The 18487-nt window shown below is 45.0% G+C and overlaps 1 protein-coding gene across 1 annotated transcript in view; it reads left to right on the plus strand.

The window, feature by feature from the left end:
- The window catches only part of FAM178B (family with sequence similarity 178 member B), a 196188-nt gene that overhangs the window by 34998 nt on the left and 142703 nt on the right, over nucleotides 1-18487 (plus strand). The window contains exon 4 of the mRNA XM_087969642.1: nucleotides 11625-11748. Coding sequence (XP_087825768.1) covers nucleotides 11625-11748 — 124 coding nt within the window. The remainder of the gene's footprint in view (nucleotides 1-11624; nucleotides 11749-18487) is intronic.

Raw genomic sequence — 18487 nt, forward strand, 5'->3', positions numbered from 1 at the left:
ATGCATCCCTTAGATTTAAACACACACACACACACACACACACACACACACGTATGTATATATGTTGAGCGGGTGAACATCCCCGTCCGTTAAAGTGACCAGGAAAATGGGCACATCCGGAAAAAAATGCGCGCCATTTTCTGCAGTGTTAAACAAAAAGTCCAATAACTCACATTGATTGATCCTTGTCCCTCTGGCTTAAATGTCTTGATTTTGTGAATGGCTTTACATCTCTTTGTAGACAGCTATTGATTTTCCTCCATCGCAAGCCGGCTCTCTTTCCCCAAGCTTTTTAATAGAGTGAATAGAAGTGATGAGAGACGGTAAACTCAGGCTGACATCCCAGGCCAATGTCCTGGAAGAAAGGAACAGCTGCCAGCACCTCCTCCTCCTCCTCCTCCTCCTCCTCCTCCTCCTCTTCCTCCTCCTTTCTCCTTTCTCTGTTTGCTTGATGCCACTTTTCATCACTCTAACTCAGGGTTGAATTAATCCAAAGAGCTTCTTCAGTGTTGTTGGGAACGGCTTTGAGAGCCCTTTTCTTTTGAGGAGCCCACAGTGGGGAACTGCCAGAGGTGGACCTGCCCACTACAGACCTCTCTGGGTGCCGATTGTGTGCTCTGCCTGATTCTGGTGCAGATGGCTGCAAGGGAGGAACCTTAGCTTCGGTTCTAATGAGGCGGAGGACGTCCCAGTTGGGGCCGGGGGACATAATCCAGGGCTTCTGTGCGGCTGCTGAAAAGGCGGTTTGGGGTAGGAGAAGCCACAGCAAAGAAGATTTTTGTCTAGCTAGGCTGCTGGTTGGAGGATGGGAGAGATGCTGTTGGCTCACCTCAGAGGCACAGAATAGAGTAGAGTGGAGTAGACTAGAAAACAGAATAGAATACAGAATAGAATAGAACAGAAAACTGAATAGAATAGAAAACAGAATAGAATAGAAAATAGAATAGAATAGAAAATAGAATAGAAGAAATATTGCAAACATATCTGCTTCTTGTGGTGGTAGGGGAGCATGTCCTCCATCTTTTGGGGCACCAGGGACCAGTTCCGTGGAGAGAAGTGGACCAGAAGGGGCCCGGTTTCATGTCCTTCCTGCATCCCACAGATGGGGCTTCGCTTGTCTGTGTGGCCTGGTTTCTGGCATGCCGTGGCCCACTGTCGGACCACAGACCATGGGCCGGGGACCCCTGTCCTAAAGGGAACCCTGGGAAGGCCTCTTAACTGGTCCACACCCCAAGAACCTCCCCAGGAAAGAGACCTTCCCCCGGGGCAGTTTTCTTCCCAATTAATGTCAACACGTATAAATGCAAAAGGCTTTTACTCTCGGCCTCACCTAGGTTGGTCATCAGCAGAATCTCTCTCTATAAAAGCGAAATACCCCTCATGCATCATCACAAAGTCTTCAGCACCGTCAAGCCTACAAACTTGAAATTTGGCACGTTTGTTCCTCTCGGCTCCTAGGTGCCCGCTAAGAAAGGATTTTTTTGAAATGACCATCAGAGCATTTAGAGCAGAGGTCTCATTCTCGGCCCGCGGGCCAATTTCGGCCTGCAGGATGATATCCTGTGGCCCCCACCGTGATATGAAAGTATAATATTAGTGTATAATATAAATATAAAGTATAATATAAAGTATAATATTATGCGGCCCAGCCTCACCCAGACTCTGCCTCCAGCGGCCCCCAGATAAATTGTGTTTGAGACCCCTGATTTAGAGTATTTCCTATATTATTATTATTAACACGCTCTGATGCTAAGGAGTTCTACTCCCCCTCCCCACCTGAAAAAAAATCTCTTCCAAATGCAAAACACAAGCAGAGGAGTTTCAGTTTCACAGCACCAAGCAGCTTCAGTACAGAACAGTTGAGCTAAGCCACGCCCAGGCTCCTGGCTGTCTCTTTCTTGCTAACCCACAAATCCTGTTTCAGTTTCCAAACATCCCTCAACTCTCTCACACACTGACAGGACGCTAGCCAAATGAATACCGATGGATGCTGGTAGGCAGAGGCAGAATTTTCCCCCCTTATTTTCCTCCCCCAAAACTGAGCCCGATCACATAGTTTTGTAGCGAAGCACGGCTATAGAGCTAGTTTGAGTATAAGCCTCCAGCACAGCTGCAAAGCGGAGGCACCAGGCTACAGCTGAGCACACACTTCCTGCTGTCCAGGAGCCAGGAGGGTGGGTGTGTCAAAGCAAAGGGAAGCTGGATAGGAACAGAGAGCCCACGCTGCTCTTTAGGAGAGGGAAGCGAACATCTGGCACAAATCAACTCTTGGAAGCCAGTGGAGCAAGGAACAGTAAGAGAGTCGAAAGTGAGAAAACGACATGCCAAGAGAAGGAAGCAAGGGAAGGACCGAGAGGAGAGGATGAGAACCTACTTCCTGCCGCAGATGATCCTAAGTAGCTTTGACAGGAACTCATGTAGAACTCATTCGTCATCACAGTTGCCGTGATGGTAGGGGGAGCGTAGCCCTAGCACCGCCATGTAGCTTGCAGGGTTTAGATTCCCCTAAATCCATTGTGATGAACCTATGGCACACGTGCCACAGCTGGCACGCAGAGCCATTTTTGCTGGCACGCGAGCCGCAGGCAAACCTACCTCGCTGTGCATGTGCGTACCTCACAGATGATTTTTCGGCTGGTTTGAGGCCTTTTTTGGACTCCCAGAGGCTTGAAAAAACCTCTGCAGGCTTTGCAGGCGGAATAATAGGCCCGTTTCGTCACTTCCTGGAAGTGACGAAACGGGCCTATTATTCATCCTGCAAAGCCTGCGGAGGGATTTTTTCAAGCCTCTGGGAGGCTGAAAAGGCCTCAAACCGGCCGAAAATCAGCTGTGAGGCTCAGTGCAGGTAAGGGAGCAGGGTAGGGGGTTATGCATGCACAGCACAGGGAGCGGGGTGGGGGGCGCACATTGCCTTCTGGATGCTGGCACATGAGCGCGTGAGCCTAAGTGCGCACAAATTTTTTGGCACAGGAGCCCAAAGAGGTTAGCCACCACTGCCCTAAATGCTTGGAACTTCCAGGTCCTTCTCATTTCAATCTCTCTTAAAAGCATACATTGTCTAGCTTCTGTGCCGGAGAGATTCACAGGCCACCTAGGCATCGGGAATTCGGCCACATTTCTGAAGACATGTTTGTTCTGAATAAAATGGGTGAAGATGAAGAGAAGCATCGAACACGAGGATTTTGGTTCCTCTGCATCAGTGTCACATGCTAAGCTGTGATCCCCGGAGCTATACCAATTCTCTTTCCCCCACAATCTCCCTTCCTCATACTGCTGCTCTAAAACCAGGGGGTCTTCAAACTGGACAGCTTTAAGACTTGTGGACTTCAACTCCCAGAATTCCTCTTCCTGTCATATTAGCTCAGGAATTCTGGGAGTTGAAGTCCACAAGTCTTAGAGCTGCCAAGTTTGGAGACCCTTGCTCTAAAACCAGGCCTATCTCACTATCTGGGAATCAGGATATGCAACCCTCGGAGCTATCTGGAGTGTGTCCCAGAGGAACAATTGCTTAGTATCTCATATTTCAAGCACCGTGCAGATGCAGCGAGCAGGAGACGGGCTACAACCTACTGTAACTTATTCCAGTGAAAGTCCCACTAATAATAATGTCCAATAATCCGACTAAGGGACACGTTCTTGAAGAATGAGGAATGGGTTGCAGGAATCAGGTATGTCTAGTTTAATGAAAAGAAGGAAACCCAACAGGAAAGACACAGACTTCAGAAGATAATGAGGACTGCAGAAAAAACAATGGCTACCAACCTGCCTTTCATGAGGACCTGTATACTGCACGAGTCAAAAAGAGAAAATATCTACAGACCCCTCACATCCCGGACATAAACTGTTTCAACTCCTTCCCTCAAAACGATGCTGTAGAGCACTGCACACCAGAACAACTAAACACAAGGACAGTTTTTCCCCAGAACGCCATCACTCTGCTAAACAAATAATTCCTTCAACACTGTCCAACTATTTACAAAGTAAATAGTAAAAAATACAAAGTAATAGTAATACTATTACTATTAACCTTCTCATCACTCCTTATCATCCATCCCCTCCCACTTGTGACTTTATAACTTTAACTTTGTTGCTTGTATCTTTACGATTTCTATTGACTGTTTCCTAGTATGATTTGATTGCTTATTGTACCCTATGACTTTCATTAAGTGTTGTACCTGATGATTCTTGACTCTTGATGAATGTATCTTTTCTTTTATGTGCACTGAGAGCATTTGCACCAAGACAAATTCCTTGTGTGTCCAGTTGGCCAATAAAGAATTCTATTCTATTCTATTCTATTCTATTCTATTCTATTCTATTCTATTCTATTCTATTCTATTCTATTCTATTCTATTCTATTCTTCATTCTATTCTATTCTATTCTATTCTATTCTATTCTATTCTATTCTATTCTATTCTATTCCATTATTCTATTCTATTCTTCATTCCATTCTATTCTATTCTATTCTATCTCTATTCTATTCTATTCTATTCTATTCTATTCTATTCTATTCTATTCTAACAACCTCAGTGTTTTTTGATTCTTGACGAATGTATCTTTTCTTTTATGGACACTGAGAGCATTTTCACCAAGACAAATTCCTTGCGTGTCCAACCACACTTGGCCAAAAAAGTATTCATTCATTCATTCATTCATTCATTCATTCATTCATTCATTCATTCATTCACATGATAGCAGTCTTCCAATATCTAAGAGGGAGTCAACCTCCAAAGCACCTGAAGGCAGGACAAGAAGCAACGGATGGAAGGAGAGAAACAACCTAGAACTTTCTTAACAGAACAATAAACCAGAGGAACAACTTGCCTCCAGAGGTTGTGAATGATCCAGCACTGGAGGTTTTTAAGAAGAGACTGGACAACCATCTGTCTGAAAAAGTATAGGGTTTCCTGCTTGGGCAGGGGTTGGGGGCTAGAAGACCTCCAAAGTCCCTTCCAACTCCTATTATTTTCTATTCTATTATTTCAACTTATTCCAGTGAAACCCGCCCCCCCCCCCCCTAAAATGGTGTCCAATAACCCACTAATGTAGAGGTCTGAGGGACGTGTTCTTGAAGACACAATGAACATGGGCTTCCCGTGCTCCCATTAGACTTCTCCATCCTGGTGAGGAACATGTGGGCGCAAGTATCAGGGCCTCAGGTTCATCCAGCAGATGGGAAAGTAGACAAGAGATGCAAAGATGCTTTAATGGCTTTCTCAGGGCAGGAAGAGATGTTCTTCCCATTTCCTTCTTCGATTTCAGGAAAGTGGCTTGCCTTTCACCGCAAGAGCTACGAGAGAGCGGGCATGTTTACCGGATTTGATTTTTTTTCTTTTTTCTGGCTCTCGTTCTCTGTAGGGTCATCATTCTTGTAGAGGGTTGAAGAGCCCAAGCAATAAACATTTGGAAAGTAACAGCTTTTGCCAGCTGGAGAAAGTATTACACTCAGCTATTCAATCAGTGCGGCTCTGAAGCATCCGTGCGGCTCACGAGGCTAACTTCCATGAGGCCTAAAAAGCCTCGGATGAATTTGCGACAGGATTTGGGAGCAAATTTAGAGTGTTTGCCATTGTATCCGACCTTGCAAGTCAAGTCTTCTCTCTTCCCCAGGGTTCAATTACAGTGGAGATGTGAGAACCTTCACATTGGTGGCTCATGTCTTTGTAAGAGTGATGGTAGAGGACAGTGGTACCCAAAATGGGCCACCATGGGACAAATCAAAATAATACAGGTATCTTGCAAGGTACTCTGCTGAAGGGCAGCATATCCTATAGACTCGACTTGACTAGAAGAGAACAGAATATAGAATAGAATAGAATGAAACAGAATAGAATAGAATAGAAACAGAGTTGGAAGGGATCTTGGAGGTCTTCTAGTCCAACCCCCTGCTTAGGCAGGAAACCCTATACCATTTCAGACAAATGGTTATCCAATCTCTTCTTAAAAACTTGCAGTGTTGGAGAATTCACAACTTCTGGAGGAAAGTTGTTCCACTGATTAATTGTTCTAACGGTGAGGAAATTTCGCCTTAGTTCTAGGTTGTTTCTGTTCTTGATTAGTTTCCATCCATTGCTTCTTATCTTGCCTTCTGGTGCTTTGCAGAATAGATTGACCCCTTCCTCTTCTTTGTGGCAACTCCTGAGATATTGGAACATTGCTATCCTGTCTCCCCTGGTCCTTCTTTTCATTAAACTAGACATACCCAATTCCTGCAACCGTTCTTCATATGTTTTAGCCTTCAGTCCCCTAACCATCTTGGTTGCTCTTCTCTTTCTGGAGTCTCAACGTCTTTTTTACATCATGGCAACCAAAACTGAATGCAGTATTCCAAGTGTGGCCTTACCAAGGCATTATAAAGTGGTATTAACACTTAACGTGATCTTGATTCTATCCCTCTGCTTATGCAGCCTAGAACTGTGTTTCTATATGCATAAGGAATATTTGTCAGTAGCATACATTAGGAGTTTTCTGAGCTTTTTCTCCTATTATTTTTTACTAAAACATTTCTAAAAAATTAGCTAATGAAAAGCAAAATAATGCAAGCCAGGTATAGAGAGGATCGAGCAAGGCGTTAAAAACTTCATAATCTAAGAATGGAATGTGGTACATAAGCACCAACTGTTGTCATGAAAACGGATATGTTATACACACTCGTTTTCATCCATACAAGACTGAAAGACATGGATGATCAGGCTGGATTTGGATATGATAATTTCCTGCAAAATTAAATCTCAGCCTTTCCAAATCTGGTGCCTTCCAAATATGTTGGGTTTTCAGCTCCTGGCCATTATTGGGAGCCTATATAGTTGGTTTCTGAAATTTGTGAAAAGGAAACAGGAAATCTATGGAGCACAAAGTGTCTGGTGTGCCAAATTCACTTTCTCCCTCTCCTCCTCCTCCTCCTCTTTCCTCCCTTCCTTCCCTCCTTCCTTCATTTCTTTCTTCCCTCCCTCCCTCCCTCTTTCTTTCTTACTTTCTTTCTTTCTTTCTTTCTTTCTTTCTTTCTTTCTTACTTACTTACTTACTTACTTACTTACTTACTTACTTACTTACAACAAAACAAAACCCTGCCTTGTGCATGACTGGTATTTTTCAAAAATATCAGAGTGTCGTATTTTTAGAAAGTCAAATGGTGTGTGCTATGCTTTGTCTGCCTTCTGGTCTATGAGTTTTCCAGCAACCATTGTGTGGGAATACTCATAACAGGCTCTCAAAATGCCAAATGTGTCCAATGACCCTGAACGGCTTGGGATTCCGGCACTAAACTATAGTGTGGTTTTGACTCAGAACATTGTGTATTGGCTAATTGGAGCTTAGTCAGTGCATTATTGTTAAACAAACCATGAGTCAGGGACTGGCACCACATTTAAGAACGCCGTCGTTACTGTGCGAGTGTCAGATGTTATGCGATTTTTCATACTGGATGAAATCTTGATTTTGGCATTCTGGCAGAGGGTCAGATTGAGTTCTTGGGTGATGTTTAATAGATTAACAGAGTTGGTAGGGACCTTGGAGGTCATCTGGCCTACACCATTTCTGACACATGACAGTCCAGGTCTCTTCTTGAAAACTTTGAGTGATGAAGCTCCCACAACGTCTGAAGGCAACTTCTGTTCCTTGGGTTGATTGTTCTCACTGTCAGAAAATATCTCCTTATTTCCTGGTTAAATCTCTCTCCTTGATCAGTTTCCATCCATTGTTCCTTGTCTGGCCTTCAGGTGCGTTGGAGAATAGCTTGAACCCGTCCTCTCTGTGGCAGCCCTTCAAATATTGGAAGACTGCTATCCTATGTCCCCTGGTTCTTCTCTTCCCCAGTTCCTGCAACCATTCATCGCACGTTTCAGCCTCCAGTCCTGTCATCATCCTGGTTGCTCTTCTCTACACTCTTTCTAGAGTCTCAACATCTTTTTATAGTGTGGTGACCAAAACTGGATGCAGCCAGGTAATTGTGAGGTGAGGGAGGAAAACGAATAGGCAGTCGGCCTGGTCTTGACTGGAGCACCTTCCTTCCTTCCTTCCTTCCTTCCTTCCTTCCTTCCTTCCTTCCTTCCTTCCTTCCTTCCTTCCTTCCTTCCTTCCTTCCTTCCTTCCTTCCTTCCTTCCTTCCTTCCTTCCTTCCTTTCTTCACTATCCCCTCCCCTCCTCTTCCTGTTCCCTCTCCTCCCTACCCCTTCCCATCCTCCTCCTCCTTTCTCTTCCTCTCCCTCTCTTCCCACTCTCTCCTCCCCTATCTCCTCTTCCTGCTCCCTCTTTCCCCTCCCTCTCCCTTGCTTCCCATCCTCCTCCTCTTCTCCCTCTCCCTTTCTCCTCCTCTCCCTCTCCTCCCACTGTCTCGCCCTTATCCCCTCCCCACCTTTTCCTCCTCCCTTTTTCCTCTCCCCCTCCCTCCCTTCCCCTTCCCTTCTTCCTCTTCTCCTCCTCCCTCTCCTCCCACTGCTCCTCCTTCCCCTATCCCTTCCCCCTCTCCTCCTCCTCCTCCTCCTCCTCCTCTTCCTCCATTTGGAAAAGTTGTTCAAGCAAACAGAAAGCAATGCTTGCAAAAGGAAGCAAGAGGTTTTGGCCGAAGCTCCCTTCCTCTCTGATAATCAGGACCGAGGAGTGTCGAAGTCGCCTGGAGAGGCCCGGCAGGGTTATCAGCGTCTCCGGCCAAAGGGAAGAGATGGAGAAAACAGACGTCAGGCTCCAGAATTTGGGTGGAAATCTCCTCTAAGAGGTCTTTATCTGTGGCTGCTGCTTGCCTACACCTCCCGTGACATCCCGGGGCTTAAAAAGCTAAGCTGATTAAGTTTCGGATTAACTCCAGCTTGAGATGACACCTTGCGAAGAGAGGTTTGCAGAGTTTCTTGTGGCACGTTCGGAGCAAGCAGCCCCCCCCCCATCCATCTCTCTTAGGAATCTCCTCTTCCCCCTCCACAGCTAAGATACTGGGGCACCTTGGCATCTCTCCCTGGCATTCCTTTCCCCAGCCCAGTTGCTCCAAGGGGCATCTTGGCCTCTCCCACACCGTGCCCAGTGAGAAGCCAAGAGAAGATACTGGTAGCTGTGCTTCTGCCGTCCCACTGGCAGCTGGACGAACCCATGACTCAGGCCCCGTAGCACCGTGGGAAGCTAGGAAATTACTACCTTGGCTCGTTCCCCGAAGCAGTTAAAATCCGTGGACCAAGGATCTGGGCCAGCAACTAATGCCCATGAATCTTTCCTTGGCAGAGCAGCCCAATCTTCACAAGGCTAGTCATGGCCTTGAACGAAAGACCTCCCAGCTGGATCTTTCCTTCGTCAGTGTGGGAGCAGCTTCTTTTAATTTCTTTTGGCTTGCCACGATGAGAAATGTCTTGGTTGGTGATTTCACATGTCTGGCTCCGAAAGGGTTACACACAGAATCATACATACAGATTAACAGAGTTGGAAGGGACCTTGTAGGTCATCCAGTCCACCACCACCCCAAGCAGGAGACCCTACACCATTTCTGACAAATGGCAGTCCAATCTCTTCTTGAAAGCCTCCAGGGATGAAGGTTCCACAACTTCTGAAGGCAACTGCTGTTCCATTGATTGTTCTCCCTTGTAGAAAATTCCTCCTTATTTCCAGGTTGAATCTCTCCTTGATCAGTTTCCATCCATTGTCTGGCCTTCGGATGCTTTAGAAAACAGGTTGACCCCTTCCTCTTCTCTGGAGCAGCCCCTCAAATATTGGAAGGCTGCTCTCATGTCTCCCCTGGTCCTTCTCTTCCCTAGACTAACTTCCTAACAGTGAGGACTATTCATCAGTGGAACAGTTTGCCACCAGAAGTTGTTGGTGCTTCATCACCGGAAGCTTTTAAAAAGACACTAGACAGTCACTTGTTTGTATAGGTCCCTTCCAGCTCTATTCTATTCTAAATTATAAGCCATGTCCAGTTCCTGCAACCGTTCATCGTATGTTTTAGTCTCCAGTCCTCTAATCATCCTGGTTGCTCTCCTCTGCACTCTTTCTAGAGTCTCCACATCTTTTTTATAGTGTGGTGACCAAAACTGGATGCAGGATTCTAGGTGTGGCCTTACTAAGGCTTTATAGAGTGATATTAGTACCTCCCTTAATCTTGGTTGTATCCCTCTGTTAATGCAGTTTAGGATTGCATTGGCTTTTTTGGCTGCCGCTGCACACTGCTGGCTCCCATTTAGCTGGTTGTCCAGTAAGACTCCAAGATCCCTGTCATAGTTACTGCTATTGAGCCTGGTTTCCCCCAGTCTATAGGTGGACTTTTGTTTTTTCTTGCCTAAGTGTAGGACTTTACTTTTTTCTACCTTGAATTTCATTAAGTTAGATAAGGGCCCAGTTATAAGCTATCTTGGGCGAGCGTGATTGGTGGAAAATAGGGAGGGGAAATGAACAATAGTCCTGCCAAGGTCAATCTGCTGAGCAAATTGTAGCTTAGAAAAAGTGACCTGTAATGGGAACTTGGTTATGCTTCATGTTATGCATATATGCATAAATAACATCTGCTATTCTTCGACTCCACAATAAATCGTTTTTAAACATTCTATGCATTACACGTTTTATGGAAGAAATATGACAGAGGGAAAGAAGATTTTAAGCACTGCGGGATGAATGAAGAGATGGTGTACCTGTCTTATATTTCTTTGCTTCTGCCCAGCTGGTGTCACAATTGCTTTCATGCTTCGTTATGAAAGCAGAGTTCAAACGGGCCCTGGGGAAGCAAGGGAGACGCCATTCCTTGGCAGAACAAATATTGGCCCAATGCAAAAAGGCCACGTCTCTTCCATCGCTGTTTCGGAAACCATCTTTTCTTAGGGGCAGGAGGACCTTCCTTCTAGGATAGGGGTCAGCAACCCCTGGCTCTAGAGCCGCATGTGGCTCTTTCGTCCCTCTGCTGCGGCTCCCTGTCCCTCAAAGTATGCGTCAGTCACAACTGCCAACGTGCGACACCCGCCGCACACAATTTATTGAGCTTTTCGACCTCTGGTAGGCCAACCGTAGGTAAATCCAAGAAAATAAAAGTTTCAGAAGAAAACAGAGCATTTAATCAGGGGTGGGATTCTAGCGGTTCGGACTGGTTCGAGCGAATCGGATGTTAAAGTTACAGCTGGTTCGCCAAACTGGTATTTCAACTCGGTTGTGGAGGCAAGTTAAGGACTGGCTCTATTGAAATTGTAATGATTTAGAACAGGGGTCTCTATCCTTGACAACTTTAAGACTTGTGGACTTCAACTCCCAGAGTTCCTCAGCCAGCTTTGCTCTAAAAATCAAAGGAAGGGAGGGAGGGAGGAAGGAGGAAAGCGAGAGAGAGAGAGAAAGAGGAAAGGAAGGGAGAAAGAAGGAAGGAAGGAAGGATGAACTTTGCTGACTGAGGAACTCTGGGAGTTGAAGTCCACAAGTCTTAAAGTTGCTAAGGTTGGAGACCCCTGATTTAGAATGTAGGTAGTCCTTTTACTTACGACCACAATTGTGCCCCAAATTGAGGTTGTTCACAGTGAGAATCCGTTAAGTGAGTTTTGTCAAAAAATACGCCAAGGAATATTTAACCACAATTGCTTCTATTCCCAGAATTCCAATCACAAGTTATCTTCTCGTCCCTTTTTTTTTTTGGTCTACTGATCTCAATCCTTTCTTCTCTTCTTCACAGATGCTGTTCTTTGGTGCCCAGAGCTAAAGGACATCATCCAAGCCTTCTACAATTTCGGAGCCTGTGCTTCTACTTTGTTCCCCGCTGGACTCGTTCCGCATGCATTCATATCGGAAATCTTGGAGTGAGTTGAGATTTATCTCTGCAAATGCACGCTTGCAGTTTTGTCCCTCTCTGCTTGATGTGTTAAGAATGCCTGGTTGCAACACAGAGGCTCTTTGTGTATACAGGAAAAAAAATAATATCAGAAATGAGAAAATATACAAACTGAGGCCATGTTGACACAGGTAGGATCAAGGTCTCAAGTGATCCAGTGACTGATGGGAGGCAAGTCTAGGCAAGAAACGGAGACTACACATCTATTGGCATGCCCCTGCCGGAGTCTGAATCCGAGGAGGAAGACGAACAGCTGACAGAGAGTGGGAGGTTGGCTCCGTTGGCTGTGGAGGAAACTGGGGAAGGGCAAAGTCAGGTTAGGCAGAGCAGGGAAGAGATTGAACAAGGGAGAGGGGGTTCAGAGGAAGACCCAGGCCCACCTCCTCCTCATCCTAGGGCACGCAGGGAAGAACGGAGAAGAGACCAACATGGATTGCCTTGCTTACGTGGGAGGAAAGGGCCCTGATTCCCTTCACAAAGCACACCTGGGGAGGGAGTTTAAAGGAGAGGCAGTTGGGAGGAGCATTTGTCGGGAACAAATGCTGAGTTTATCTAATGTGGACTGCTGTTACCTGAGTTCCTGGCATCCTCCCAACTGGTTTGATTTACTGCAGTGTTACTTCACTTCTGGAACTCCCTATCTTGCCCTGCCGGATTGATTACTTTATCTTGTTTTGTTGGATTTATAGTTTAAAGCTTTCTGTTTACACCACTTTTGGATTGGAATATCTGCAGCCAAAGGCTGTTGCAGTGTCCTGGGAGAGTTTTTCTCCAGACCGGAAGGTAACCGGTACATTGGGGGCAAAGTTGGAGCTAATAAAGGGACCGCTACTTATTACCTGGCTGGGTTGCCTTTGCGCCACACCCCGGGTCATCACATCTATCACACAAATATAATAGTAGGAGAATAAATTACTGGTTAGGTAGGATAAAAACAAGCGGGGGGGCATTGTACCCTATTCAGCCTGTCTAGTTCGCTTCTGTTGACTTTTATTTCCTGGCGTAGATTGAGAGTCTCGAATTTGTGTCGCTTTCTTTCACGAGCCTTTATGCTGCAGCTCCATGGTTTGTATTGTGGGAGGCCCTCAAACCGTGAAATCGGGAATGTTCCAGACAAGATATATTTTGGGCCCTTGGGAATAGCATCAATGGATTCTTATTTCGGAGCTGGCTTGTGTGTTGCTATGCCCAATTCTGAAACATTATCGGGGGTGATATAAGAAAATGTCTACACCATCTTAGTTAGATCACTTTTTGTTCTAAATTGTAGAGGAGCCAGAGGAGCCATCAATTTGCTATCTCTGGAAATGGGAAAAGGGCGGAATTTGAGGGCTGTAATTTGGAAATGTCCTTATTGCACATCTTCGTTTTGCTTTTGCTTCTGGTTAAATGCATTCCACAGTGGTTTTTTTTTTTTTTCTTCCCAGAACCAGCAAGCTCTAGTCTGCTTTGACTAGAGGCCAAAAGAGAACAGTAAATATTGCTGGGCACGTAATGCAGAATGGTGCTAGTAGGAAACAGTTTTCAGGTCTTTTATTTTCAACTTATTTCTGTTCTTATTGCATAAAAGCAATAAGTCATTTATTTTTTTGTTCGCTTGAAGAGTTTTATTGGCTCTCTCTTAGGGTTAAATCCTGATTTTTTAAAAAAATGTAGATAAAGGAACCCATCAGATACATGTAAGTTTGCTAAAATATATAAAGTTGCAGGAATTGTGTATGGCCAATCTAGAGAAAAGAAGGACGAGAGGGTGACATGATATCAGTATTTCAGCATTTGAGGGGTTGCCACAAAGAAGAGGGGGTCAAATTATTCTCCAAAGCACCAGAGGGCAAGATTAGAAACATTGGATGGAAACTAATCAAGGAGAGAAGCAAACTGGAATTAAGGAGAAACTCCCTAACAGTGAGGACGATTAACCAGTGGAACAACTTGCCACCAGAAATTGTGGGTGCTCCATCACTGGAGGTTTTTAAGAAGAGACTGGACAGCCACTTATCTGAAATGGTATAAGGTCTTCTGCTTGGGCAGGGGGCTGGACTAGAAGACCTCCAAGGTCCCTTCCAACTCTATTATTCTCTCTTCTGCTAAGAAGAAAGCAGCTGCGGATTCACAGCACCCATTCATGTTCTTGGGATCTTTTCACACCAGCCCTATCCAATATGGTGTTCTCTGGATATACTGGGCACCAGGCTAGGAGAAAAAAACCCTCAGATACAATTTATAAGGCCTTAAAAGCTTATACAGGCGGTTCTTGAGTTACGACCACAGTGGAGCCTGCCCATCTCAGCTGTAACTCATGACATTTGTAAATTTGGTCAATATATTTGATTGTATGACCTTTTTTGGTGGCAATTTGTAAGCCAGTGCCACAGTTGTTTTGCAAAAAAAAAAAAAAAAATGGTTGTTAGCTGAACATCTCAGTTGTTAAGCAAACCAAACTTCTCTCAGTCGTTAAGCAAACTTCAGTGGAATTTGGGAGAAATCCTCTAAACGTTTGAAAACCAACCCACAAGCTTGGAGAACCAACCTCCACCCTCATGGCACCACATGCCCCAATCACCATCCATCCCAACTTGAGACCTCCCCTCACCCAGGTGCAGAGATAACATGACCTTGACTTAGAAGAAGAATGCTATTATGTCCAACCACATACACTCCAAGAAATCCCCCCCCCACTTTCCCAGGCTCAAGAATGTGGCAGCGTGGAAGCTTCTGGTGCTAATATGGCTTCCAAAGCTGACATTGTCATAACTGTGAGTCAGTGGCCAAGCGCCTGAATTTTGATCATGTGGCCATGGGAACGCTGTGATATTTATAAGTGTGAAAAAGTTAGGTCACTTTTTCATAAATGTTATAGCTTTGAACAGTCAATAAATGAACTGTTTTTAAGTTGAGGATGGCCTATATAATCTACTTCACATAAACACCTATAATCTATGGATCAGTTTGTTTGGATGCTCATGAACCAAGGGCTTATTGACAGTAATAAATAATTGTTTATATAGTTTAATTATACCATTATTTTACTTCTTGTTTTCGGTGCTCGTTAAGAGGGTAACTTTTAAAGCAAACACACATCCTTAAAAGCAGAGAAAAAAAAAAAGCCCTTTAAAAATTGATTTAATCGACCGAACTCCATTGGCGCTGAATTCATTTTAAAAAATAAATCATTTTTATCTTGCTTTCATTTTTGAGTTCTTCCATTCTGTGATGATAATAGAAGGTCTGGGGCCTGTGCTGTGATTCCTGGGTATAGTTTATACATGTAGATAATGGTTTACAGCAAAGCTTTTAAAATGAAAAGAGGCAGCCGAACCTAGGAAAAAAAGCCTCTTTTAAATTCATGGAGTTCACTGTGAGCAGAATGCATTATGCAGATGGAACCCTTTATGCAAAGATTATTTTATTAGTTGACTGTGAAGACTTATACTGAGCCAAATTGGCAATAATCTAGGTGAGCTACTTAAGCCTGAGCTGTTGCAGTATCTAGGTCAGCCATTGAAAGTCAGAAAGGATGTTCTTGATGTCTTGATAGATTCCACTTATTTGCGGAATATATGCATTTTTAATACATAGCAATCAGCCGAGAGACACATTTTTTGAAAGATTAGCTTCCAGAGATGGCACCAATAAGACTTCTAAACCAGAGGAGTAAAATCCTCAACTCCTGAGTTGCGTCTCCAGCAACAAGGCAGCGGTGACCAACCCTTATGACTCTCATGTTGGAAGGAATATCGATCTGGTTCAGTTCCAAGCCGGGAGGAAGACACCGGAAACATGGAGGCTGATTGGAAAGAGGGTTTAACGATGAAGCAGGACCACATGGGTTTGAGCATATGCACCAAAGACAAATTCCTTGTGTGTCCAATCACGCTTGGCCAATAAAGAATTCTGTTCCGTGCTAATGGCGAGCAGACATGTTTTTCCGAGAGCGATTTGTTGATACGCACAAGCCTTCAAGAACGAATCCCAGGATTTGCACGAGGGCATCAGTGAATGGCCCCAAGATTCAAGTGAGCAGTTACTCTCCCCGCAAATGCTCTTCACTTGGAGATGAAAAGCAACGGAGCACTTCAGTTAACAGCTGGCAGTGTCATTTAGCGGCATCCTGGCCCTTATCTCTACTGCTGTTCTTATCTAGCCCAGGCTGAAGAAACACAAGGCCAAACAAAAAGATTTCGCTCTCCTGGATCGGATCAAGCGACGCTGTTGAGAGCTTTTCGTTGAGAGACTGAGAAGAGGGGATACCTGGCAAGAAATGGATTCCCCCCTCGTCTTGTCTCCCAAATGTGTGGAAGGGAATCAGAAGTCCCAAAGCTTCTTGCAGTCCTCCAGGCTTTTGAGGCAGCCTGCCAGAACCCACCGACCATAACTACCACAAGCCAGAGTGTGACCTCTGACGTGCCATCCAAAGGCCAAGGATGGCCCTCAGCCAAAGTCAAATGACTTTGTACACTTTTGCCCCAGGGCAGCCAGGCAGAGGCTTCTGGCTCTCCTTTTTAGCCTTTCTGATGGCATCTCCAAATCAGAGTCTCGTTCTTCCTATCCCAACTGGGCCTGGTTAGTCTAGTGCAGAGAAGGACCAGGGGAGAGAGGATAGCAGTCTTCCAATATTTGAGGGGGCTGCCACAAACAAGAGGGGGGTCAAGCTATTTCCCAAAGCCTTAAAGCCTTAGTAAGGCCACACCTAGAATCCTGCATCCAGTTTTGCTCACCACACTATCAAAAAGAGGTTGAGACTCTAGAAAGAGTGTAGAAAAGAGCAACCAAGAGGATTAGGGGACTGGAGGCTAAAACATAGGATGAACGGTTGCAGGAACTGGGCCTGGCTAGTCTAGGGAAGAGAAGGACCAGGGGAGACAGGAGAGCAGCCTTCCAGTATTTGAGGGGCTGCCACAGAGAGGAGGAAGGGGTCAAGCTATTTTCTAAAGCACCTGAAGGCCAGACAAGGAATAATGGATGGAAACTGATCAAGGAGAGATTCAACCTGGAAATAAGGAGGAATTTTCTGAGAGGGAGAACAATCAACCAATGGAACAGACGTTGCCCTCGGAAGTTGTGGGAACTTCATCACTTGAGACCTTCAAGAAGAGACTGGACTGCCATCTGTCAGAAATGGTGTAGCGTCTCCTGCTTGGGCGGGGGGGTTGGACTACGTGACCTCCAAGGTCCCTTCCAACTCTGTTAATCTAATCTAATTTCTCGATCAGAGTCCTTGATAGGCCACACAAAGGCTGGCACTGACAGCGTTTGGGGATGGGTGGGGCTGCTGTTGTATGGCCAGGGCATCCTTTCTTGTTGACCCTGAGTTTTGACCCTGTTATGTGAGGTCTGCAAATTGTGATTAAAAAATGTAACCTGTCAGGCATTCGACCTCACAAAGTGATGCTCTCCTTGCCTGGCCCTTGCGAGAAACAGGTAGATAAATGCTCACTACACAACTGCCTATCCTATTCAGAGCATTTTTCTTGGAGATGGGAGATGCATATTGCCCGCAACGCTAACTTTGCTAACTTTTGTCTGAGCACGTAGAGACGTGGAGAAGATCGGGAAATGAGAATGACCGGTCCCTGCTCCAAATATTTTATTGCCTAAATTGGACATTTCATGGTCGAGGTGGAACAGCCTTCCCACATTTTTTCCCCCTTCAACATGCTCTTATTAAATTGCACTGCGCAAGGCATAAACATTAGTTTTCAGACTGATAATTATTCCAAGGATTGTTGTGTAAACATTGTGCAGCTGTGCACTTCCTCCTTATCAGTGAAGAGAACTGTCTCCTTGCTGCAGCACTGTAAGATTGTGAGAAACTCCCCACCCTGAGTATAGATAACTATATTCTTAATTGAAAATAGTTAACCTGCTGGAATTCTTCTGTCCTTACTTACTGTTCTCTTAATAAGGCTTCCTAAACCTTGGGGTTGGCTCTTAGACTACAAGACCCCACTTCCCCTGTGCACATCCTGCTCCCTCCCCGCATGTCTTTTAATTCATATTGCTGTACCTCCATTATTTATTTGATTGTTTCATTGTTTTACTATTGTTTTGTTTACATTTTTAACGGTTGTAAGCTGCCCAGAGTAGCTCTATGGCAGGGTGGGTGGACAATAAATTTGATTGATAGATGATGGTAGGTAGGTAGATAGGTAGATGATAGATAGATAGATATTTTTTGGGGGGCATGGCTTATATTGGGCACACGTGTAAAAATCAAGCTAGGACTTACTTTCAGGGTAGGTCGTATTTTCGGGGAAACTGGCTATTTATTCTAGGCTTTAGCAAGAAACACTGCTAGCGATTAGTAGATAAATAGCAGGATTTGAGGGTTCGCCGGCTGAAGGTGATTAAAAGGGAAGCCCAGGACCAAAACAAAGCGATGGCTACAGGCCAGGGTTGCAGGACGGCTTCCATCTGGCACCTCTCAATCCTTCACTTTCATAAGTGGCTGGTTCTCAAACATTGTTTGAACCAAAGCGGAGCAGTAAATCCTACCGATGGTCCTCCACCCTCGGGGGAGATAATGGAGGCGTAAATCTTTCCTCTTTTAACTCACCTCTTCAGTTTCCAAAGTCGAGGCAGGAGGAAAGAAAAACCAACCAGGCACTTATCTGCCTAAATATCCCTTCTCTTCTGTTCTTCCACACCAGGGCCCTAATTAAGCAGGCCGGGGAAGCAAAGCAGCGAGTAAATTATAGGAGTCTGGA

Source organism: Notechis scutatus, chromosome 7 (genome assembly GCF_049901735.1).
Source record: "Notechis scutatus isolate UNSWTSFEM ecotype Mainland chromosome 7, rNotScu1.2, whole genome shotgun sequence".
Lineage (NCBI taxonomy): Eukaryota > Metazoa > Chordata > Lepidosauria > Squamata > Elapidae > Notechis > Notechis scutatus.